This window comes from Chaetomium strumarium (assembly GCF_033439665.1).
Source record: "Chaetomium strumarium strain CBS 333.67 chromosome Unknown B0T15scaffold_2, whole genome shotgun sequence".
Lineage (NCBI taxonomy): Eukaryota > Fungi > Ascomycota > Sordariomycetes > Sordariales > Chaetomiaceae > Chaetomium > Chaetomium strumarium.
In genome coordinates this window covers 4,827,980-4,849,635 of record NW_026944430.1, presented here as the reverse complement: position 1 = coordinate 4,849,635, position 21,656 = coordinate 4,827,980, and the positions used below count along the sequence as shown (strand labels likewise).

Here is a 21,656-nt window from a genome sequence, read left to right as displayed (position 1 = left end):
TCTGCCAGGAGGTTCCCGAACTTGTTGACTGCAGGGAGAAGCCGGAGAGCGACGGGGGTACGAGTCCGTGCCTCCTAGTATCGCCAGTGTTGTTTTGGGTCATTCGGTCTGACGTCGACGCTGTAGATGTTCCTTAGCAAAAATGTCCTCGAAGGGCGGGATAAACATGGAATAAATCGTCAGATGTGAGTGAGGTTTGGGAGGTAGGAATCCCTACAGCCATCAAACCCGTCTAGACTTTGGCTGCGGTTGCGGTTGCGGCTCTGTGCTGCCCTGGACTCGCATGCGGCTCTCATGCTAATTATGGATCGGACACTCTCAGGCAACACCATGCCGTTTATGCGCGGGGAGCTGAGAAGACGTCTTTGAGGAGTATGCTCTGTATAGGTTCTGGCCACCACGGGGCTGGACGTGCTGGTGCTGTCCCTGTCGTCATCAAGGAGCGGACTTTGTCCCTCAGCCCGTGTAATGCAGGTAGCTGTCCCAGTGCTATTCATGGTCTAAATCGGAAGTATATTGGGGCAAAAGCAGGGGTTTCTTCTCGAGTATCTGCAGCGGTCGAAGCGGGCTGCGGCTGCGCAAAGCTATTCCCCCGGGTGCGGTAACATGCTGGGAAAAAGGAAACAAAGGCCGAATGTACCGAACTCGAAGACGGTGTTTGCTACGGTTCATTGTTTTGTTTCTGCATTCCAAAGCCTGTCGTCACCTGTCGAGGCGCAAGGGAGAGCAAACCGGCCTAAGGAATGTTGCAGGGGTGAAGCACACAAAGACGTTCATGCAGCCACATCGAGCACACTGCAAATGCATTCGGCGTCCTACATAGGTGGCACTAGCCAGTCAGCCGGGACGGTCTTAGTACACTAGAGTAGAAAGATTGGAGAAGGGCTCACCTTCCCAAAGGAAACAAGCGTTGCGGCGCTCCAAGGATACAGGGCTTCAACAGACTCTATTGGTAACAAGATATTGTACAGTGTCTCTAGACACAATCCATATCGTCCATATGTAGCGCAAGGTAGCGCAGCTCTCCGGGTCGGCTGCCCACCCGTAAAACCTTCCCGAAGCCAGAGGGATAATCAAGCCTTGACCTTGGCTCCGCCCGCCTTTGTTGCCTTAGCCGCCGCCGCCGCAGCCGCAGTAGCAGCCTCGGTAGCCTTCTTGACAGCCGCAGCCGCATCGCGCCTCTCCAGCAGCCTCCGCTCGCGCTTCGCACGCACCAGTCTCTTGTATTCCTCGCGCCGGGCCGCCTTGGCCAGCTTGCGCTTCTTGATGCCCTTGAAGTGAACCATGCGTTTCCTCCTCCGCAGCCGGAACTTGGCCTTCCTCGACTCGGTCTTCTCGGCGCCGGGGATGGCACCGGCGTCGCCCACGAGCCGCCCGATCTCCCAGTTGCTCTCGCGGTAGCTGTAGTCGTCCTGCAGGTGGAACACCCGTGTCGCCTTGCGCGCCTCCAGCTCTTTCTCTTTCTGCAGCCTCTGCGCCTCCTTCTTCGCCTGGTTGAGCTGCCTGCTCCGGAGCTTTTCCTTGACCAGACTGAGGACGACCGAGTTGCCGTCCGTCAGAGCAACCTTCTCTTCCGGGACCGCGGTCACCGGTTCCGCCGCTTCTTCCGCCTGCGGGGTCTCGGTCTGCTCGACTTGATCGTGTCGCGTTACCGAGAGCGGAATGCCACTGGGTGCTGTCGTCTCCTTGACTGGTTCGACCACCTTCCGGGGCACCGCCGCGAGGTTGAGCTTACGCCGCCGAGGCGTCCCTGGTGGGTACGGCAGCTTATCTTCGCGGTTGAAGACAACGCCAATGTACTGACGCTTGGGATGGCGTGCGGGGTCTCGGTAGTACTTGACGTAGCCGGCGACGGCGGCGTGGATCGTGTGGTCCCGGCCCATGATGGTGTTCTCGCCAGGATGCCATATTGTGCCGCGCTGCTTGAAGATAATGTTTCCCGGGATCACGTACTGGTCTGGAGCAGAAAGAAACATATATCAGCAAGGCGGCGTCTGCCGCCCTCCCCATGCCGTGTTACCAGGGCAGAGCCAACATACCGCCGGTCTTCTTCGCGCCCATCTTCTTGGCTATCGTCTTCTTCGACGGGATCTTGTAGGCGCCCTGCGACTTGACGGACGCATACCGCCTACCCTCCACGGCGGCATTGGCAACGGTCGGCGAGGAAATGCGGAGACAGGCGAACCGCTCTTCGATGGTTGTCCTTGTTGTCGTCGTCCGCAGAACAGCGAGGGGTCTGCTACTGCTGGCAGCAGCCCTCTGGAGGGGCCGCTGCAGCTGTGCGAGATGCATTGGGTCCGACTGGCGCGCGTACCTTGCGCCAATTGAAGTTGGTGGGCTGGAGCAACGAGATCCGGGACCGAAATGACCGAACGCTCCCAGATCACCAGCGGCTAAGATGCTGCTAGGGTGAAGCAGGGGTTAAGTTTTCTGCTGAGTCAGCGAGGTACAATGCCGCGATAAGATAAGAACCCTCAAGCGTCAACTCGGCCAGCAAACGGATTGGAGACCTGGAGATGATCTGGCCAGCAAGCCTAAACTGATCTGAATGCGACAGACAGCATCGAACCAAATCTTCTGCGCCCAACAAGCCGCAAGGGCGGCTCCAACTATCCTCGCATAAATACTATTCGGCACTACAATATACACACCATGCGCCTCTTAGGCCTCCTGTTTCTCGCCTTGGCGAGCCTCGTCTCTGCCCAGTTCGGCTTCTTCGATCAGATGTTTGGCGGGGGCGGCCAACAGCACCACCATCAGCAGCAACCCCAGAACGTGCCGAGCGATTCTTCAGTGTACCGCGCACAGTATGCGCGCTCGCACTGCGACAAGTACCTATGTCCAGACACATTAGGTAGGCGACCCGAGTCACCGTTTTCCGAGGTATCAATGGGCTGGCCATGGCTGACAGTTTCGACAACATTAGCATGTGTACACTTCCCGCACCACTGCCCCTGCCAATGGCCATCGCACGAGGACAAGTTCGAGCTCGCCGAGGGGCAGCGGATATGCATCTCTAGGGGTGGGTTCAAGCCCGGTGAGGCGGCAAGGAAAGTCGAGTTGGCTCGGAAGGGGCTGTTGTAGCACGGTTCAAGATGCTTCGTGCTTTCTCCTCCCCATGTGCCCAGGTGTATGTCGACTGCAGTTGCCACGATGGAGATGTATATATGTCGTGCAGCGTGTGCTAGAGCAATCGAAGGGTATGCCATTGAAACCGCGCAAACCGAGCCACAAGCTATGAAGCATCCAGTGTCCTCCACTTTACACAAAAGCATGGATATCTCGCGATCCTCACCTCCTCCTCCCCTAACCACTATCATAATAGAAACAGAAGCCAATTAATTCGTCCGTCTGGTGCGATAGCGATCGCATCGACGGTATTTCCACCCTCATCCGCCATGCAATCCGTCTCTTCGTAAGAATCATCCGTACCCGTCAGTCATCCAGCGGCGACATCCCCCAAACAGCGTCATACTACGACGACCCGTTAACCTGTTTAGGAAGAGGCGGCACCGGCGGCGTATCAGCATCATCATCCTCTTCCTCCTCCTCTTCCTCGTCCTCATCCGCCAGCTTCTCCGGATGCCCCAGCAGCGCCGCCACGTCCTTCATCTCGTAGTGCTTCTTGCGCATCTCCTCAAACCGCCGGTGCTTCTCCCGCTCCTCGGCGCTCAGCCCCACCATGTACTCGTCGCCGTCCGCGTCGTGCGAGCTGTCGTTGCTGTCGACGTGCACCGCGCGCGGCCGCGACGATGACGACGGCGCGAAGTCGTGTTCGGGGAGTTCCTCCTCCGGCTCGCCCAGCGACAGGCTCGGAATCTCGTCGTGCGCCGCGGCGGCGGCGCCGCCTCCGCCTGGCCGACGGTGGTGTTGGGGACGCGCCTGCTTCACGCCGTCGACCTTGTCGAGGTCGGTCTTGTCGGGGTCGATCGGCGCGGCCATGTCCTCGTCCTCGTCGACGTCGGACGGGTCCTCGGCCGGGTCGTAGTGCTTGGCGTACGGCGTCTTGGGCTCGTTGATCTTCATGGTGCTGGTCCGCTCTTGCTCCGTCAGGTACAGGTTCGCTTCGTCCCACTTCAGGCGCTGGCCTTGCTCCTCCTCCGTGTCGCCTTGCTGGCTGGGCGGGAGCGAGCTCTGGCGGCGGAAGCCACCGGGCCGCGAGCCGGCCGCCGACGACGAGCGGCGGTGTCCCGCATTGTATTGCGTGTTGATGATTGTGAGCTCCTTTGCCTCCTTCGGCGTCAGCGGGTGCTCAGAGAGGGGTGTGCCGTGGCTGTCGATTGGCGAGACTGGAGGGGAGCTGCGGTATGACGCGTTCTTTAGAATCCCTAGTAGTGGAAGATGGGGGGAACTAGTTAGCCGACAGTTTGCGCATCCCTCAACGGCGCGCGCAGCTAAGCTACACAGTAAGGGGCATGCATACCTTTGGGACGCGGCATATTCGGCGGAGGGGGGGTGTGCGTCGGTGATGGGTTTACTGCGCTCGCCATGTTGTGCTCGTGTGGCCTATGATGCTGATGATTGACTTGGTGTCGAAGTTTCTTGCCGGAGCGATGCGTTCTCTTAAAAAGAAACCAGGATATGACTGCCTCGTGAGCGGAGGGGTGGAATGACCTTGTTGGAGGTGGGGCTGACGATCGGCTTTCCAAGTTCTCTGTTGTTCGATTGTCGAAGAACCGTGGGGCACGGCACGGTTGAACGCAGAAAAGGCGAGACACACAACTTGAAGCACACGACAACAAAGCCGTGATTGTGGCCTCCCAAGGAATCGAACTATGTACTGTATGATAAATGTTATGACTCCTGGCGAGCAGAGGCAACGACTTTCAGTTTCGCAGTCAGCAGCCAGCAGCTCACCGGATGGTTGAGAACTTGAGAGGCCCTAGAGGAACAAAACACCCTGGTCCGTTACCCCGGACTCCGCTTGCGATAAACCTAACGTTAGGTACGGATCCGTACTCCCAAGGATTCAATGAGCATTTCGGCCAGTGTCGCTGGCACAGCAGCGACCTGTTACACTGTGCCCCTTGGTACCTTATTAACCTTCCTTCCCTGGTCCTGTCCCAGGAACGCCGCCTCCAGTTGGGGGTTGACTTTAATAACAGTGACTCAAGTGCGCGTGTGAGATGGTTTGTTCGTCTCCAGCTCAACTTGTTCAGCACACTGGACTTCATCTTCACTCATCTGTCAACAACTGAGTTTTGGCCAACTCATTCTGTAGAACCCGTGGACCTAGGTAGCAGTACCTCGTAGCTGCCCGTGGTTACCTGCCCTACGTCATTGCGCTTGCGGAATTCAAGGCACCATGGATACAACCTGGTATGCATATGCCCGCTCGGACGAATCCAAATTCACCACCACCGTCTGAAGACCAGCAACGTTATGCCATTACCAGCCAGACTTAAACATCGGAAGACATAAAGAGGTCGCATTCCCCTTCTTGTCTTCTAGTCTACTTCCTCCTTCATTTTCTTTCCAATGCGGTGGCTGTACTTATCTCAGATGTTTCCATTTAATGGGCGTGTGTAAGAGGGCGTTGATGGTTCTTGTCTTAAAAGCGTGGCTGCTGCTAGACTGAGTCAGGATCTACAAATATGATGCTATGGGTTGCCCGTAGTATACTCTACACGCTGTACCTTGGAGTGATGATGATAGTTCTTGACGATATCACTGTCAACGTCCTCCTCGAACACGTCAACTTTAGTCGTTGCAAATTTGCGTGCGCTGACACCCTTCTCGAAGAGCATGTCCATCTCGGCAAACGTGCGCCCGGACGGCTCAGGCACACGGAAATAGGTGTAGACGACGCATAGGAAACACAGACCGGCCTGTGACAGGGGTTAGCCTAACGTCCACAGCTAAAAGGGGTAAGGGGACTCTAGTGTTCACGGACCCAGAAGAAGCCTGCATAGTTCGCCCAGTTCCATGCTCCCGGATTTAGCATGTACGGAGTCACCACCGCACACACAATGCCGACAATGATGCTACAAAGGTCAGCACGCCATTGAGGTTCGGTAACAATCTCGAACGAGGGGAGGACTAACTATAACACGCGGCCAAGCGCCACCGTCTTGATCTGTAGTCTCCGCGACGAGATCTCGCCCACCAGCGAGTAGCAGACGGTCCCTACTGTCAGCTGATACGTCAAGGCCCAGCCAAGCATGATGCTTCCGGTAGCGATAGAGCCCTCTCGTCGGTGCGACTCGGGGACGAGACCCAGAAAGCCGAGAATCAGAAGCATCGAAAACAGCCCGCACAGGCCATAGAGATAGAGAGAGCGGCGGCCGATACCGCGGCTCATTAGGAACCAGGCTCCGAACACGCCGACCGCGTTGAGGGCGTACTGGCCCATTGAGAACTTGTACGCGTCATTCGGGTCGAGCCCGGCTTGTCTGAGGAAGTATGTCGAGTAGTTCGAGAAAGAGTTGCCGCTGAGGTTCTGAATGGCCCAAACCATGCAGACAATCTGTGCACACCAAGTCAGTCGCTCAGGGGTCTCCACAATCGGGCGAGGACGCTGTCTTACCTCGGTCCTCCGCAGGTCATGGCCCTTGAAGCAATCCCAGTAGGTCGCGCCGCTGGTGGTCTTCTCCTCCAATGCCGTGGTGTGCACCATCATGGCCACCGTCTCATCCGGGTCAAAGTCCGTCTCCCGACTCGTGCTGGTCAGGCGCAACAAGGCCTTCTTGGCCTGGTCGAGTTTGCCCCTCCGAACCAACCACCAGGGAGACTCAGGAGCGAAGAAAATCCCGATGGCTAGCGGAAGGGGCCACATCCACTGCAGCGCGTAAGGGATGCGATACGCCCACTCGTCAGTCCGGTCCAGCATGGACATGATGACGCCGATTCCGATGAGCTGCCCGATGCCCCAGCAGCAGTTCACGTAGGTTGTCAGGTAGCCACGCATGGCGACAGGGCAGACCTCGGACGCGTACGTGATGGTGAGGGTTTGGAAGACGCCCCATGGCTACAAGGCCGTAGATTAGCGCGCTTATCCTCCCGCAAGTCCTACTCCAGCGGCAGGGGGCGCATACAATACCGCACAGAATCTCGGCTGCGAGCAGCGTCTGGACGTTCTGGGCCGTGAAGAACAAGGCCGTCCAGCAATTGATGAGCATCAGGCACACGATGACAGTCCACCGGTATCCAAAGCGTTCCGACACCCAGCCGTTGATGAGCAGCCCAATCAGTTCGCCGACATTGGCACCCTGGAGCCGAGGATCCACCGGTCAGTTCATCCGATCTTTTTCAAGAAACTTGGAACGGCATTCAGCGGCCCGTGCCGAAATCCGCACCCTATCTAGGTACCGCACAGCAATCATGGCATGAAGAAACCAGTACTCACATTGCTGAGCCCGGCTTGCCACGGAGCTGGCACCTCCCAGTCGCCATTCGGTAGCTGCTCGCCGTACTTTCTAGCAAACTGCGGCATTGCATCTTATACCGCCATCACCGGGTTAGTCATTACAGATCAGATGGAGAGGACGTGACAGTCGCAAGACAGTAGCAGCGAGAGACACCCACAGAAGTTGTTGATCAGGCAGATGTCGTACCCTTCCATCACGATGCACGTCGAGATGAGGACACTCCACATGATGGCATGCGGATACAGCCGGATGCCCTCAAGCAAGGTCATCCTTTGCTCCTTTTCCGTCGCCATCCTCGCGCCGTGGATGACATTGTCCGCGGCGTGCTGGGCGTCCTTTTCGTTGTCTGCTGTCACGAACTCAGAGGGCGCAGGGCCCTTGGGAGCATCGTTCGAAGACATCCTGATGCCGGCCCACCTCTCGTTCGTGGTAGGAATGTAGTTTGGATGATGTGGATGCGAGTAAGAGGTCGTGCTACATACATCAATCGAAGTGAGGGATATGGTCGACACTTAAGTAGTTCTCCCGAGGACTGTCCGAGCCTCCTTCTCAAGGAGTGAAGAGAGATTTCTCGAAGGTTCACATGGGCCCCGGCGGCCGGGCGGAATCTCAGTGGAGACCGGCTGGTGGTGGGGTATTAAACAAGAACCACAGGACCAAAGATCGTAAAGAAATCCCCAGGTTTTGCGACCTGTTGTGATCCCTGTGCCTGTTCAAAACTTCAACTAGCAACGTCCAGGGTGGTGGGAGCGAGTTGTCCGGGGTCGTCTCGGTGAGAGGCAGAAGTGCGCAGCCATCTCAAGAGGGGAAGGCGCATAAAATGAATGGTTGGTGTGTCCAATGGAGGGTGTTGTATTGGTGTGCCGCGCAGTGTCGCGTTGCATTCTGGAAGGAGCGTGGATCGAAGCTGTTGTTGGTCCATCATCGTCTTCCCTGCGCTGACTCGTGAGCGCCGAGAGTGTGAAGATCAACAAAAGAATTCGGGCCATCTCTGGAGAAGCCCCATCCATTGCTTCGCTTCCCCAAACTCTACCCACCCGTTCTCTCGGTTCCCCATCCATTTCGCGGGGTGCAGACGCGACGTCGTGAACCTTCAGAGCCAGATCGTTCCTGCCCGCAAAATGCGGGGTCCCTAGCGCCGGGGGTTCAAGTCGGCATTAATTTCCCCAGTCGGCCACGCTGCCACGGCGACCTGGGCTTGGGTCTTCCACTTTTCAGGGCAAGGCTCCAAAGCAGGCGAGCTCGTGACCCTCCAGTTCCGACCTGGAGGTTCCCTCTCACAATAGTGTAGTGTACGGAATATCTCGCACACTGCAGACCCCACCTACTGCTCGTTCCCATGCGACACTTCTCTTGGAGCGAGCGTGCAGCTGTCGACACAGCAGGCGGCCAATGCCACCGTCCGACCCGTCCACGGCTACCACCACGTCCGGGCCGGGCTCGCCTCCCCGCAGCCTCGCAAAGTTTGGATGGTGAGTCGCTTGACTCGCGCCCCGGCCGCCCGGGCGCTTGGGAACCAACCGGATCGGTTGTGCTTTTGCTGACCCAAGGGGCAGTGCCAGATGTCGGAAACATCACCTCAAATGTCGGTTCCCCACTTAGTAGTTTTCGCACGCACTTGCCTGGTCGTACCTTCTCTGGGAGAGAAACCAGCGACAGCGCAAAAGCAACGGCGCCGGACTAGTTACGGGGGAATTTGCCGTTCTGTGTGCTGACACGACAACTTTGTGCTGCAGGCGATAGGGTGACACCAACCTGCGGCAGATGTCTGAACGCAGGCAAGACATGCAACCCGCCCGGGCTCAGAATACGCGAGACGAATGAGAGTCAGTGAGCACTCCGTGCTACTGCTAATAATGCCCCTACTGACTCTCGCGACTCTCGCGACTCTCGCGAGTTGTTCGTACGCAGAGAAGTTCAAGTTCACCCAGAAACAGAAATGGGTTAGGACGCCAAGAAGACGTGGGTTCTGTCTTCTCCCAGCCAGCTCAGCTCCCTCTACGTTGGAAGGGGTATGGTGCTGACCGTGATGGCACGTCGAAGTGGTGTTCATCGACGAGTCCAGGACGGCGGCCAACGATGCCTCGAGTCCAGACAGCGGACCGGACGACTTTGAGACCGTCTGTGGCTCTCCCACTATCACCTCCGATGTCTCGTCTAACCCAACTCCTCCCCTGCCCACTCTCGGCCCGCCTGCTTTCCGGGCCGCGTCGCCTCCGGAGCGTTTGCGTTTGATGATGATCTCTTCTGTTATCAACCCTCCCGCACCCAGCTGCCCGAGCTGGCCGTTGACAGACCGAGAAGAAGCCCGCCTGTTCCGCCATTTCGTGGAGAAACTGGCCGTATGGGTAAGGTCCCCGGCAGCATCGGTGGTCAAGTAGCGCTGGCACAGCACTGACATACTCCATCTTATCCTCAGCTCGATCTGTGTGATCCAAAACGTATGTACTGGCCGAGGTGGATGGGATCTCACGTGTGGCATTCTGGAGTTAGATCGATCAGGTATTGACAGGGCGTTCGTAGATACCTTCGAGACCATTGTGCCGCAGCAGGCGAGGGATTATCCCGTCCTACTGAACGCTATGTTTGCACTTTCGGCACGGCACCTCGGGCAGACGCACAGCGACGGCAACATGAGGAGACGGTACAACCAACTCGCTGACATGTACAACGAAGCCTGCATCAACATCATGAAGGATGCCCTGATGAGTGCCAGCTACCAGTCCGGTTGGACAGAGCAGCTTTTTGCCGCAACCATCATTCTCCAGGTGATGGAAGAAATGAACGGTGCGTCAGCCGTTGCTTGGAGACGGAAGCCTCGTCAACGTAGAGGCGCGTAGACTAATTAATGCTCCATGATGGCAGCTGCACTGCATGACGAAAGTGACGACGGCGATGCCGACCACCACAAGGCTGCTGGGAGGGGCCACATCCCAGGCATGCACAAGTTCGTCCAAGAGCAGTCTTTCGAGCCCGGTACGCTTGGCGCAGCGTCCTTTTGGATCGGGCTGCGGCAGGAGATTTACAGTGCTGTCGAGAAGAGACAGCCAGTGGGTTTGAACCTCGTCCATCCGGGCCTCTTCGATAGATCGCTCGACGAGGCGGACGAATACACCTGGGCGAACCGGGCCGTGGTGCATTGTGCTGATGTCCTCAATTTCTCCTTCGACCCTGGGCATCATCACCAGCCGTACCGTTGGGACGAGCTGAATCGGTGGAATCAACGCTGGTCAGAGAGGAAGCCCCGGTCATATGATCCCATCTTCAGGGAGCATCCAGATTCGGCCGTTTTCCCAGAGATCTGGTATCATCGGAGTTGTCAAGGCAGGTCTGGTCCCGTTTCCGGGCCGCCGACAGTGCTAACAGTCCGAGCCTGGGCGTGCAACAGTGATCGGCGTCACACATCATCTGCTTGCAAGGCTCTTCCTGTTGAGCCATCAGAGCAATCCGGCAGGCCGTGACGAAACTCAGGTCGGTTGCAGCAAGCCTCGCCCGTCGTGGCCGATGCCCAAGGACTGCCAATTGACTGACTGCCCTATTCAGGAGAGCATCCGAAAGGCGGTTCGGGAGATCTGCGGCATCGGGTGTGGAAACCAGTGGACGCCGCCCGGCATTTTCACGGCTTGTATGGCTATCTCGGCCTGTAAGTCAGCACCCTTCTCACATGGCTTTAATGAGGCTTCGGTTCTGATGTGCACCAGTCGGGTCTTACTTTGATGGCGTCGAAGAGCAAGACGCGATGTTGGCAATTTTGGAACAGACGCAAAGAAACCACGCACGGCCGACCGAGAGGGTTATCCTGCATATGCTTCAGGTTTGGGGGAGATATGACGCGCTGGTGAGAAAAGCCCACCATGCGAAATCACCAGCAAATGCGGCCTATACTGATAACAGATGAAGGCGAAGAGGAAAGCCTGAAGGGAAGGCGACAAGCAATGACTGAGTTGCCGATGGGGCAACCGTATCGCATGTCGTACATGCAGACTATGTCCCAGACGAGCAGTCTTGGCTTACCATCGCTACTCGGTTCGGAGGTTAAATGGCCTGAGGCGATTTATAAGGCCCTCTCGCGATGCGACCGGAATTTCCACACCACAGCCCGGTGGCGTCCCTGGGCGTACTTTTTCCCGTTGTATGTCCTCATCTCTACTTCCTGATCTGCATGAGCGGGGAATGCGATCAAGAGCCGTAGTCAGCTGACATGGCGAAGCTTAAATGGCGCCCTGGTTTGCATCGGATTGAGACAATGTCAAGCGAAGAGCGTGTCCCGTGGGGGGTAACTCTTGCAATGGGAAAAGGTGTTTGTTGCAAGTCATATTTGAAGTAGTGTAACGTGCCGACAGGGGGTTGAGTGGTCGGCCTTTCTCGATGGTAGCAGCTCAGATGCTTTACGGCGAGGTTCCTGGGGGATCACGAATCGGGCATGACGGTGGAAAACTGCTTCGCATTGCAAGGGGCCGGATCTTGTGGGCGGATGATCTGTTCCGAATCCAATTTCACGTTCGACCATCCACGGCGCGATAACCGCCAGCAGAACTTTGACTCGGTAGGTGTGAAAGACATCAGTTCCTGGAAGGGAAGTCCCGAAAATCTGTCTCGGTTCGCCGGAGAGGGGCATGCCGATCGGGGCACGTTACAGCTTACATCTCATTGGTCGATCATCGGACAAAGTTGCCTGTTCTCGGAACTAAGCGTCTGTCTTTCGCCAAGTCGCAAGGGTCCTCGCCACAGCTTCCCACATCTGGCCTGAAACGGGCAGTTTTGGCCGGTCTATGACACAAATCTCGCCCACCCGAGCCCGCATTCTGGCCATCGTCAAGCACAAAACGTTCCTCGGTAGCCACGTGGGGGATCCGTTGCATGGACCCTTGTGATCAAAACTCCGCAGTGGAGGAACTTTTATCTCAGATTCGTGGCTGTGGGTGGTTTGAGGGAACGGAAGGGACTCAAGGGGAGCATGGAACTTTTCTCACCTTTGTTTCCGGAATCAGTGACTTTTCCCCTTCGTGGGGAACGATGGGGCGTTGATCACGACTCACGACTCGTCCAACCGGGGCCACTGGCAAATGTCATGACGCGAGTCCTATCACTCACCACTCCCTCGCTCCATACACGGTAAATGAAAGTTTATCGGCCAGGTTGCCGTGTGCGGATTTCCTTGCTTCCTCAACCTCCACTCTGGCTAAAATCGGCAGTCGTTCATGGCTATGGCGAGAGTGGCGTCTTGGGATGAGCAAGGATCCGTCGATGCTATGCTATAAAGATGCGGTCTCACCCCAGGGGCCCAGACGGGTCGCTTTGATGTCTCAAGTTCACTCTGCAATCCTCTCCTCCTTGACAGTCTTTTAGTCTCCCTACCCCCCTTTAGCTGTCTCCGATATACACCATTTATTCACCCCAGCAGAACAGCACCCGGGAGTCTCCGTCCACACACATCACACGCTCTCTGGAAATATCGACCAGCTGGCTGGTCTGAACACAGGAGCAGAACGACCAGCAGTATCCAAGGCCGTTCTTCAGACTTGGTCACTTCTTTATTAGAGACAAGGAGCAATGGCAGCAGTCGCCGTTCACGCCGCGCCGGTCCACCGGAACGGGGCTGAGCTCGAGGCCATATCCGACGCGGTCGACACGGTCAACATCCTGAAGGACGGGCCCTCGTTCGACACGGAATCGCACTTTGACGCAGACAAAGACAAGTCGGCGTTCCGGCAGTACGAGGACGCGTGCGACCGGGTCAAGAGCTTCTACGCCGAGCAGCACGCCAAGCAGACGGTGGCGCACAACGTGGCGGCGCGTGAGCGCTTCTACTCGCCGACGCGGCAGCGGGCCGAGATGAGCATCTGGGAGGCCATGGAGAAGCTCAACACGCTGATCGACGACAGCGACCCGGACACGGAGCTCAGCCAGATCCACCACCTGCTGCAGAGCGCCGAGGCGATCCGGCGCGACGGCAAGCCGCGGTGGATGCAGCTGACGGGGCTGATCCACGACCTGGGCAAGCTGATGCTCTTCTTCGACGACTGCTGCGAGGGCCAGTGGGACGTGGTGGGCGACACCTTCCCCGTCGGCTGCCGCTTCGACGAGCGCTGCATCTACCCGGACACCTTCGCCGCCAACCCGGACTCGCGCCACGACGTGTACAGCACGCGCTACGGCATCTACGCGCCCGGCTGCGGCATGGACAAGCTCATGATGAGCTGGGGCCACGACGAGTACCTGTACCACGTGGTCAAGGACCAGAGCATGCTGCCGCGCGAGGCCCTCGCCATGATCCGCTTCCACTCCTTCTACCCGTGGCACAAGGAGGGTGCCTACCGCGAGTTCATGGCCGACGGCGACGAGGTTCTGCTCAACGCGGTGAAGGCGTTCAACCCGTACGATCTGTACAGCAAATCGGACGATGTGCCGAATGTGGAGGAGCTAAAGGTGAGCTGCTGCTTTTTCTTTTTCTTTCTTTTTTTTTTCTTTTTTTCCCTTCTTACTTACATGCTAAAACGCTCAATGAGCATCTTGTGGGCTGTGGCTAACTCTAGTTCCCCGCAGCCATATTACCTGGAGCTTATTGATGAGTTCTTCCCGCAAAAGGTCATCAAGTGGTAGAATATTATTCATTTGATGAGGGGTGATTGGTGATAGACTGGCACGGGCGCATTGAAGGGTTGCAAGCGTCGACATGCAAATGATGAAGATGAAAAATAATATGAAGGCGACGAGAGAAGGATCGCTACCCTTTGAATGAACAAACGGACAAAGTTCCTGACACCATATCATCTCATCTACTATCTTCCCCTGTACACTCTCCGAGGGACTGAGTCGTGGATACTAGATACTAGTACTGGCTCACGCCCTCCCGCTCTCATTCAGCCACTTATACACAACCCTCGCGTCCTTCCCCCGGTACCTCTCGTCCGCCATGGCCTCTGCAAAGGCGTCCAGCGTCGGGCGGTCCAGCACCGTCCGCGCGCCCACCGTCTCGGCCAGGCGCGACCCCATGCTCAGCACCTTGGCGCACAACTCGATGCGGAACCCGCCCTCGTAGCCCCTGCTGCTGGGCACGTCCGGCTGCACCCCCGGCACCGGGTTCGCCTTGCTGGTGACCCAGCACTGCCCGCCGCTGACGTTGATGACGTCGGTTAGCAGTCTGGGGTCGAGCCCTGCCTTCACGCCGATGTTGAGCGCTTCGGCGGCTGCCAGGGAGGTGATTGCGCTTAGGTAGTTGTTTATGATCTAAAAACCATCCATCCCTGTGTTAGTAAGTCCATCTTGGTTCAACGGTATCTAGATACTCGTCGTAAAGAAGAAAGCCAGGAGAGAGAGTGTGTGGTCTTGTGATTTAATTCACCTTGAAAGCGGTGCCAGCGCCCACATCACCACACAGGAAGATGCCCTCGGCGTTGCCCATATGTCGGAGGTGGGCCCGGACGAGCGGGAAGACTGTAGCAGACGCAGACGGCGGGCAGCCCACCATGAATGTCAGCGTGGCCTTCTCGGCGCCCATCGGGCCCCCGGACACGGGCGCGTCGACGAAGGTGACGCCGTGCACTTCTTGGGCGGCTTTGGCTACGGAGAGAACGGTGTCGCTCTCGATGGTGCCGCACTCCATGATCAGTTTGTGTCCTGGAGGCGGAGCCGAGGAGGCATCTTGTGCTGCTGCTGATGCCGCCACTCCCGCGAGAATGCCGGTTTGAGGGTCCAGGTAGACCGTCTTGACGGCTTCTGATCCCGGGAGCATCGTGATAACCACGTCCTAAGCACATCGCACATCTCCGAATCAGCTTGGCTCCACAAGATAGATTCAACAGTGTCCTTCGGTAGTATGTGAGTGGCCTACTGCTTCCTTGGCTGCTTCGAAGCCGTTGTTGACTATCTCCACCGGTCCCTGTCCCTCCGTCTCGGCCTTGAAGCGATGGAGAGCGTCATTGTTAACGTCGCAGACGAGCAGTTTCTTGTCACGGCCCAGTCCTGCTCGGAGGTTCTTGGCCATGGGATATCCCATCACCCCGAGACCTGAACGGTGTTCCCGTGATTAGTAAGAACTTGAACATCCTCCAATAGGGGTATTCGAATAATCATAGTTACTGTCCATACCAATGAAGGCCACCGTGTCGGATGGCGTTGAAGGCATAGTAACGTCTTCTTCTGATTCCCAGGGGGGAACAGCAACAAGCCGAGATCGATGTTCCCTAAATTCGAAGCAATCAGTTCTCAGCGGACACTGTGCCTAGTTACACACGCTTCCATGTTGACTTCGGCAGTTGCCACAACGTTGTACTCGGGGTGCAGATAGATGCCTTCCCCGCAGAACACACACCTCCGATGCGGTTGTTCTGGTTGGGGAAGATGGGCCGCGTTGGAGAAATCCCTGTTTCAGTCACGGTCGGTGTGCGAGGGGCATCGTTGACTCGTTGGCATCCCGAAGTACCATCGCTATGGCTTCATTGGTATCTGCCACCATGCCGGCGTAAACGAGGAGAGGTGAATCCGCGGATAAGAATTCAACAACCTTATGTCCAGTTCTGAACTAGATTACTGTATACCTGTTATAGAATGGCCAACACCTCTTAACATCCGTCATAACACTAGCCCCTGACTACTAGTAGGTAGTGAAGCATCTACATACACCCAGGCCAGAACCTCTCCATATTCCTCTCCCGCCAAGCAGCATCATGAGCAACGACCACCTCCACCTCAACCCCCACTTCCCCTTCCCCATCCCCTTCATCCTCGTTCCCTCCCAGCCTGCTCTCCTCGATAAACCCCCTAATCCTCTCCAATGTCCTAGCCGCCACTCCAGTATCAACGTGCACGCTCCTCATCCCGCCCCTCCCATCCTCATACAAGGCAATGCCCTTCTCACCACTCAAAATCCGCGGATCGTGACAGCAGTCACCGCCGAGGTAGACATACCTCCTTGGCTCAAGACGGACGAGCAGGTTGACGTGCCCGAATAGATGACCCGGGCTATCGACGACATACACGCTGCCGTCGCCAAAGAAATCCAGCACAGCGGGGAAGCTGGCCAGGGGCCGCCATGCCCAGCCCGCAGCCGAGGCAGGCAAGATGATGACCGTATCCGGCGGGGCGGGTGTGTGCTTGGGTGTTGTTGTCTTTGTCGGTATTGCCGTAACCGTGGTGCTGTTTGGCACAGGCGGGAGCTCGACCGTGCGAGAGGCCGGCAGCTCGTCGTCGTTGAATAACTCGGCCGGGTACAGGGGTCCCGCGCCATTCTTGAGCAGGTCCAGCGTCCCTGAGCCGACGACAAAGGTGGAACGGGGGAAATCAGACGGTGTCCCTACATGGTCCCAGTGGACGTGGCTGAGGATGACAAAGTCGATATCCCTGGCAGGATCGAGAAGAGGCTTCTCTGCCGCTGTACTGCCGCGAAGACTGGCAGCGCCGTCAGGATCCGTGACGACGGGTTGGCGCTGGGCGATGTGTGCCTGCTGTGCTGGCGTGTAGCCGCTGAGGTCCCGCTTGATGCCGAGGTCGAAGACGATTCTCGTTACCTGGCTGCCGCCAGTGGGCGACTGGGATGGATGCTGGATGAGGAAGGCCAAAGACGGGACTGTGGCCCGCTTTTCGGGATCCGCGTCGGTGACGAACAGCCGCTCCGGAAGGGTGAGGTGGCCGCCGTCGAGTGCCGAGACGGTCACACAAACCGGTGACTTGGTAGCCATGAGGTAAGGACCTGGTGGTAGTGGTGTTGCCGATGGCGACGGTTGACTCTGGATTGTGTTAGTCAACCCATAGACATGCGATCCTAGGTTGGCTGACATTTCTCCCCTCATAGGTGGTCCATGAACAACCACTTGCGTACCCCTGGGCGTCCTGTGCTATCCTGTGCGGGGAAGCTCCAAGCCGTCCCTCTCGAGACAACGGTAATACCTACCCCGCGAGCTTCTCCAAGGACATCGAAGATCAGCTCGGCAAATCGTTGATGGGCGGTTGGGGGCTTACAAACACTTCAACGGGATTCAACCCATAGCAACAGAACGTCGACGAGAAGCGGCCGTGTCATCGCCATCACAACTCGCTCATTCCAATCAGAACCCAAACCAAATTCAATTCCAAACATAGCAGTCATGGCAGAATCTCCAAATCTCCCACGCACAATGAAAGCCCAGTTTCTCGACGCCTACAACACGCCCTACACGCTGCGCTCAGTCCCGCTTCCTTCCCCCGACAACTCCTCCCCGCACGACATCCTCATCAAGGTCGACGCAGCCTCATACTGCCACACTGACGCCGTCCTCGCGGCAGGGCAGCTCCCGCCCTTCCCATCCGCCTTCCCACACATCGGCTGCCACGAGTTCGCGGGCACCGTCGTCTCCCTTCCTCCGGGGTCGAATACAAAGCTCCGCCCCGGAGACCGCGTCGGCGTCCCTGGCCGCTCATTCCGCCCGTGTGGAACATGCTTTGAGTGCCGTGCCGGCACTGCAGAGGAAACAGATGCGGACGCAGATGGGGATGCGGACCCCCCGGGGTACTCGGTGTATTGTCCGCACGCGGGGAATCTCGGCATCAGCGCACCGGGCGGCTTCGCTGAGTATGCGGTGGTCGACGGTAGGCAGGTGGCACCGCTCCCCAAGGGTATGGGTGCTGTCGACGCAGCGGTTCTGATGTGTGCCGGTGTCACGGTGTATGCGGCGCTCAAGCGGTGCAGGTTGAAGCCTGGCCAGCGCGTTGGGTTGATGGGATGCGGGGGCGGTTTGGGACATTTGGGCCTTCAATTCGCCCTTGCGATGGGATTGAGGGTGCTGGGTGTTGATAATGCCGATGGTCCTCTGCGGCTGGCGAGAGAGGCCGTTGAAGGGAGACAAACAGCAGCGAGGATCGTCGACGCAAGGACAGAAGATGCAAGTGGAGTGGTCACTGCCATCGGGCAGCAGGACGGTAAGCAGGAGCGTGCGGAAATGGGATTGGACGCTGTCATTATCCTGCCCGAGAGCCAGAAGGCGTTCGATTATGGCGTTGCACTGCTGAGAACCCATGGTCGATGTGTGGTAGTCTCCTTCCCAGAGAATGGGTTTCACGTCTCAGCGCGGGACCTCGTGTTCCGCGACATTTCGGTCGTAGGGAGTCTAGTGGGCAGTAACAAGGCGTTGAGGGAGATGCTGCGATTTGCAGCCGAGCACGGGGTCAGGGCACGCATCCGCACGTTTTGCCTGTCCGAGCTCAACGACTTGGTTGCCCAGTACCACAAGGGAGACGGCGGGAAGCTTGTTGTTGACATGGCCCTTCCCGACACAGCTTAAGCCAGATTAGTGCAGCCTAGCACCACAAAGCCAAAAGGAGCCGTACGCCAAGCATATCGCCCAGTTATTATAAGTGAAGCAAAGAAAGTGGAAGTAAAACGGGAGAAAAGGAGAAATAGAAGAGTAGAATAAAAAAGAAGAAAAGGTGAAAGGAGTGAGAGAAGACAAGACTGAAAGTAGACAGAAAAGATCAAGAAAAACAAAAGATCAAGGGAGAGAATAAAGTAAAGAAGAAGTAGACGATGACAAGGACTATAAATCCGGCTGATATCGAAGGGCGCTGTGGCATACGGCTTTCTTTCCCCAGACGGAGCCTAACTAGCAGCCTCCAACACGTCGGCGTACAGATCCAACGATGATCCTATTACATCCACAATGCGCCATGTCTGCGAACTCCTGAAGACGGTTGCCCACACCCTCAACATGCCGATGTTGAGCTGCCTTGCAGCCGTCGCGATATCCAGAGAAACTTCGTCGGGAACAGCAAACTCGGTTTCATCCAACATCGTCTTGACCAAACCCAGTATCCTTCTCTCGTCGGCTGTGAGCTGAGCGTCAGTGCTTGGCCACCGTGCGGCCGAGATCGCCGCAAGCCACTTGCTGAGCAGTAGGGCACATTCGAGCGAGGACAGCGAGTGCTGAATGGACCAGATGAACGTTTGCGTCTTGGCCACCAACCGGATCCCGATCTTGATAGGGATACTAAGTGCATGCGCCGAGTGCAGAAGGGCCCGCGTGAGGTTGGGGCATCTCTTGACGGGCGGAGCGTTTCGTAGAGCGTTGGCGATCTGAATGGGATCTCTGGTTCCCAGGGCCCTCTCTGGTCCGGTGTCTACGGCGAGGCGTACATGAGCTAAACGCAGGAGCGCCGTTGAGTTGAAGGCTACTGGGCCTTGTGCACTTGTCGGGTCCAAGCATGATTCTGGGCTCAGTTCCCAGCTCAACTGCCAGTTGCGCAAAGCGCGTTCGAGCGATGCCCTGTCTTCTTGCGTCAGGTCAGAATCCGGCAAGTCAATCCGACACCTCGCGGTCTGCCGGACAAAGAAGATGTGCTGGATGATGCCGTGGATAAGAACGTAATTGGCCAATGATGATTGCCGGGTCGCTGTCTCCTGGCCAGGGCTACTACTGGAGAACAGCCACCGAATGGCGTCCTGAAAGGAAGACGGCTCGGCAGCACATCTCCTAGCTTCTTCCCATGCAGCTGCCGTGTCGGCCCGAAACTCGGCTGCAGTGCAAGGGAGCTTCATCAGGAGCTCCGAGCTGAGGATGAGCGGAGGTATGTCGTAGAGAATGCAGTGCAGGTTGAAGAAGCAAAAGACAATGTACTTGGTTCGGATGACGGATTCCTGACTCATCATTGCCTCCCAGCTCGCGATGTCCCGGTCAGAGGACGTTGGCATACGAAGTCCGTCCTCGCGGATGATGCTCGCAAGGACGCTCTGGATTGCCAGAGCCTCTCTCAAGAGTTCGCCATGCTTGGACCAAGTAGCCATTGCCATGAGAATGAGCAGCGCTTGGGCAGTCTGGATTAGATCGCAAGGTGGATTTCCCGCAGCGGGTTCATCCGTAGAGGGCAGTCTAATGCCGGTAGACTGGGACGGAGATATCGAGGCACTTGCAGGATGGTTGTTCTGCTGAAAAGAGGAAGTCAAGCCGGCATCTCTTCTCCGAATGCGCTCATTGGCGATGGCCCTGGCGGCATGGAAAAGGCTGACTCCCTTCTCCGACTCGAAGCAGTATTGCGCGCCCACGGCAGCCATGGCAAGCAGCAGCTCGATGGAGGATGTCGAGGCAGACATTGACTGTATATGCAGAAAGGGGAGGTGCTCGTGAAAACCGTCGACGTAGCCGCGTATGTAGCGCGAGAGCGACAGTCCGGTAGGCAGTTGGAAGTCTGGGATGACATCAGCAAAGTCGGCCGTCCTTTGCAGAATCAGTTCCCTCTCATCACATGTCACATCAAAGACTCTTCTGTGCCCCGCCGACTGGCCAACAGGTGGCCCAAGATTTGCGTCGAAGCTTTGTTGATCCGGTTGTATGGAGGGCAGTCGGGAGCAGAAGCATGAGAATGAAGCTTGTTGCGTGTAGGTGATGTCGACTTGAAGCTGGTGCCGATTGAAGACGTCGTTCTCCTCGTTGGAGCCTATGAACGGCTCAAAAGGAAAAAGGAAATCGTCTTGCCCGACGGTGTCCGGTGAGGGCAGATGGTATGCGGCAAGTGTGTTCGCTTCAAGGTAACCTGTAAACCGATCTAGCGAGCTGTCGATACTGCCGTTGGCAGAATGCCCTTGAGTGGCACCAGTGATGGTAGGCTGGACCGTGGCATCGTCAGGGAGCTGCATGCTGTCGACGGCAGTGCCTTCAGGAGGCCGACAGACAGAGGGCCGGAAGGGCTCAAGACCGGTATTTGGAAAGTCTCCTAAAGTATACCCGGATGTTGTATAAGCGGGACTAGGCGGGAGACTAGAAAACGGATCAGGTGGTGCCGGCGATGCAAATTCACCAGGAGCCTCCTGGTTGTCCGTGTGTGTCTTCTTTGGCCGTGACCGCTTCACTGCCCGTTTAGAGGGGGCGACTTTGTCAAGGCTTTTCTGCAGACGAGACGACGCCCGCGTATTACCGTGCGAGAGTCGCTCATGGCGTATCAACAGGTCGCTGAAGGGAAGGAGGGTACAAGTCAATCAGGCCCGTCCACCCACACATGACCCCAGCCAATCAGAACGGTACTTGCCTTCTTGTGAAGCGAGAATCGCACCGCTCGCATGGAAACGGCCGTTCCCGTGTATCTTGTTGGGAAGAGGACGGGTCAGTTCAAGGGTGATACAGCTGCCGAGGGCTAGGACAAATTGGAAACTCAGTTACGCGTCCTCTCGTGACGCTGCAGGTGTTCGAGTCGAGCAAAGCGTCTCTGACAACGAGCGCACTGAAAGCGCTTGGGCTTCAAATTCACAACGATGTTGTCGAGCGTATCACTTGCCGATGCGTCCATGATCAAGTGTAGTACCTTAGGTTGTTGGTGTGAAGAGGG

At 57.1% G+C, this 21,656-nt stretch overlaps 8 protein-coding genes across 8 annotated transcripts; 3 read left to right on the top strand and 5 right to left on the bottom strand.

Annotated features, from left to right (window-relative positions):
• Positions 1-1,073: 1,073 nt before the first annotated feature.
• Positions 1,074-4,490, bottom strand: B0T15DRAFT_483645 (ribosomal L27 protein-domain-containing protein; the record flags this gene model as incomplete). Its single annotated transcript, XM_062866175.1, has 4 exons — positions 1,074-1,957; positions 2,040-2,338; positions 3,476-4,328; positions 4,424-4,490. The coding sequence occupies 4 exons, from the start codon at positions 4,488-4,490 to the stop codon at positions 1,074-1,076; spliced, it is 2,103 nt and encodes a 700-aa protein (XP_062725011.1).
• A 936-nt stretch (positions 4,491-5,426) lies between these two features.
• On the bottom strand, positions 5,427-7,930 carry B0T15DRAFT_134453 (general substrate transporter). The gene is made up of 7 exons (XM_062861793.1): positions 7,525-7,930; positions 7,346-7,437; positions 7,035-7,208; positions 6,527-6,967; positions 6,045-6,466; positions 5,894-5,984; positions 5,427-5,828 (listed from the first exon to the last, which is right to left on the bottom strand). Exons 1-7 carry the CDS (start codon positions 7,766-7,768, stop codon positions 5,601-5,603), a joined length of 1,692 nt encoding a protein of 563 aa, XP_062725010.1. The 5' UTR covers positions 7,769-7,930; the 3' UTR covers positions 5,427-5,600.
• A 664-nt stretch (positions 7,931-8,594) lies between these two features.
• On the top strand, positions 8,595-11,443 carry B0T15DRAFT_134260 (uncharacterized protein). Its single transcript, XM_062861791.1, has 12 exons — positions 8,595-8,839; positions 8,924-8,952; positions 9,104-9,193; positions 9,279-9,329; positions 9,411-9,715; positions 9,787-9,808; positions 9,891-10,154; positions 10,233-10,691; positions 10,756-10,838; positions 10,911-11,010; positions 11,069-11,205; positions 11,268-11,443. The coding sequence occupies exons 1-12, from the start codon at positions 8,760-8,762 to the stop codon at positions 11,283-11,285; spliced, it is 1,638 nt and encodes a 545-aa protein (XP_062725009.1). The 5' UTR covers positions 8,595-8,759; the 3' UTR covers positions 11,286-11,443.
• A 1,477-nt stretch (positions 11,444-12,920) lies between these two features.
• B0T15DRAFT_491755 (inositol oxygenase) lies at positions 12,921-13,970 on the top strand (the record flags this gene model as incomplete). Its single annotated transcript, XM_062866807.1, has 2 exons — positions 12,921-13,796; positions 13,914-13,970. The coding sequence occupies 2 exons, from the start codon at positions 12,921-12,923 to the stop codon at positions 13,968-13,970; spliced, it is 933 nt and encodes a 310-aa protein (XP_062725008.1).
• Positions 13,971-14,210: 240 nt separating this feature from the next.
• Positions 14,211-15,495, bottom strand: B0T15DRAFT_483641 (NAD binding domain of 6-phosphogluconate dehydrogenase-domain-containing protein; the record flags this gene model as incomplete). The annotated part of the gene is made up of 4 exons (XM_062866174.1): positions 14,211-14,597; positions 14,713-15,117; positions 15,202-15,377; positions 15,459-15,495. The coding sequence occupies 4 exons, from the start codon at positions 15,493-15,495 to the stop codon at positions 14,211-14,213; spliced, it is 1,005 nt and encodes a 334-aa protein (XP_062725007.1).
• Positions 15,496-15,982: 487 nt separating this feature from the next.
• Positions 15,983-17,047, bottom strand: B0T15DRAFT_390734 (uncharacterized protein; the record flags this gene model as incomplete). The annotated part of the gene is made up of 1 exon (XM_062864554.1): positions 15,983-17,047. The coding sequence occupies one exon, from the start codon at positions 17,045-17,047 to the stop codon at positions 15,983-15,985; it is 1,065 nt and encodes a 354-aa protein (XP_062725006.1).
• A 258-nt stretch (positions 17,048-17,305) lies between these two features.
• Positions 17,306-18,834, top strand: B0T15DRAFT_134191 (chaperonin 10-like protein). The gene has a single exon (XM_062861790.1). It carries the CDS (start codon positions 17,453-17,455, stop codon positions 18,623-18,625), a length of 1,173 nt encoding a protein of 390 aa, XP_062725005.1. The 5' UTR covers positions 17,306-17,452; the 3' UTR covers positions 18,626-18,834.
• Positions 18,835-18,939: 105 nt separating this feature from the next.
• Positions 18,940-21,617, bottom strand: B0T15DRAFT_391533 (zinc finger protein ADR1; the record flags this gene model as incomplete). Its single annotated transcript, XM_062864595.1, has 3 exons — positions 18,940-21,283; positions 21,351-21,414; positions 21,491-21,617. 3 exons carry the CDS (start codon positions 21,615-21,617, stop codon positions 18,940-18,942), a joined length of 2,535 nt encoding a protein of 844 aa, XP_062725004.1.
• Positions 21,618-21,656: the final 39 nt, after the last annotated feature.

What these genes read in the sequence shown, in the direction of transcription:
- B0T15DRAFT_134453 (XM_062861793.1), bottom strand. Translation starts at nt 7,768, where the DNA reads ATGTCTTCGAACGATGCTCCCAAGGGCCCTGCGCCCTCTGAGTTCGTG. An exon ending in CTGCCTGATCAACAACTTCT is followed by an intron (nt 7,438 to 7,524) that starts GTGGGTGTCTCT and finishes TGGCGGTATAAG; the next exon opens with ATGCAATGCCGCAGTTTGCT. An exon ending in CCGAGATTCTGTGCGGTATT is followed by an intron (nt 6,968 to 7,034) that starts GTATGCGCCCCC and finishes ACGGCCTTGTAG; the next exon opens with CCATGGGGCGTCTTCCAAAC.
- B0T15DRAFT_134260 (XM_062861791.1), top strand. Translation starts at nt 8,760, where the DNA reads ATGCCACCGTCCGACCCGTCCACGGCTACCACCACGTCCGGGCCGGGC. An exon ending in AGCCTCGCAAAGTTTGGATG is followed by an intron (nt 8,840 to 8,923) that starts GTGAGTCGCTTG and finishes CCCAAGGGGCAG; the next exon opens with TGCCAGATGTCGGAAACATC. An exon ending in CGATCTGTGTGATCCAAAAC is followed by an intron (nt 9,809 to 9,890) that starts GTATGTACTGGC and finishes GGGCGTTCGTAG; the next exon opens with ATACCTTCGAGACCATTGTG.
- B0T15DRAFT_134191 (XM_062861790.1), top strand. Translation starts at nt 17,453, where the DNA reads ATGGCAGAATCTCCAAATCTCCCACGCACAATGAAAGCCCAGTTTCTC.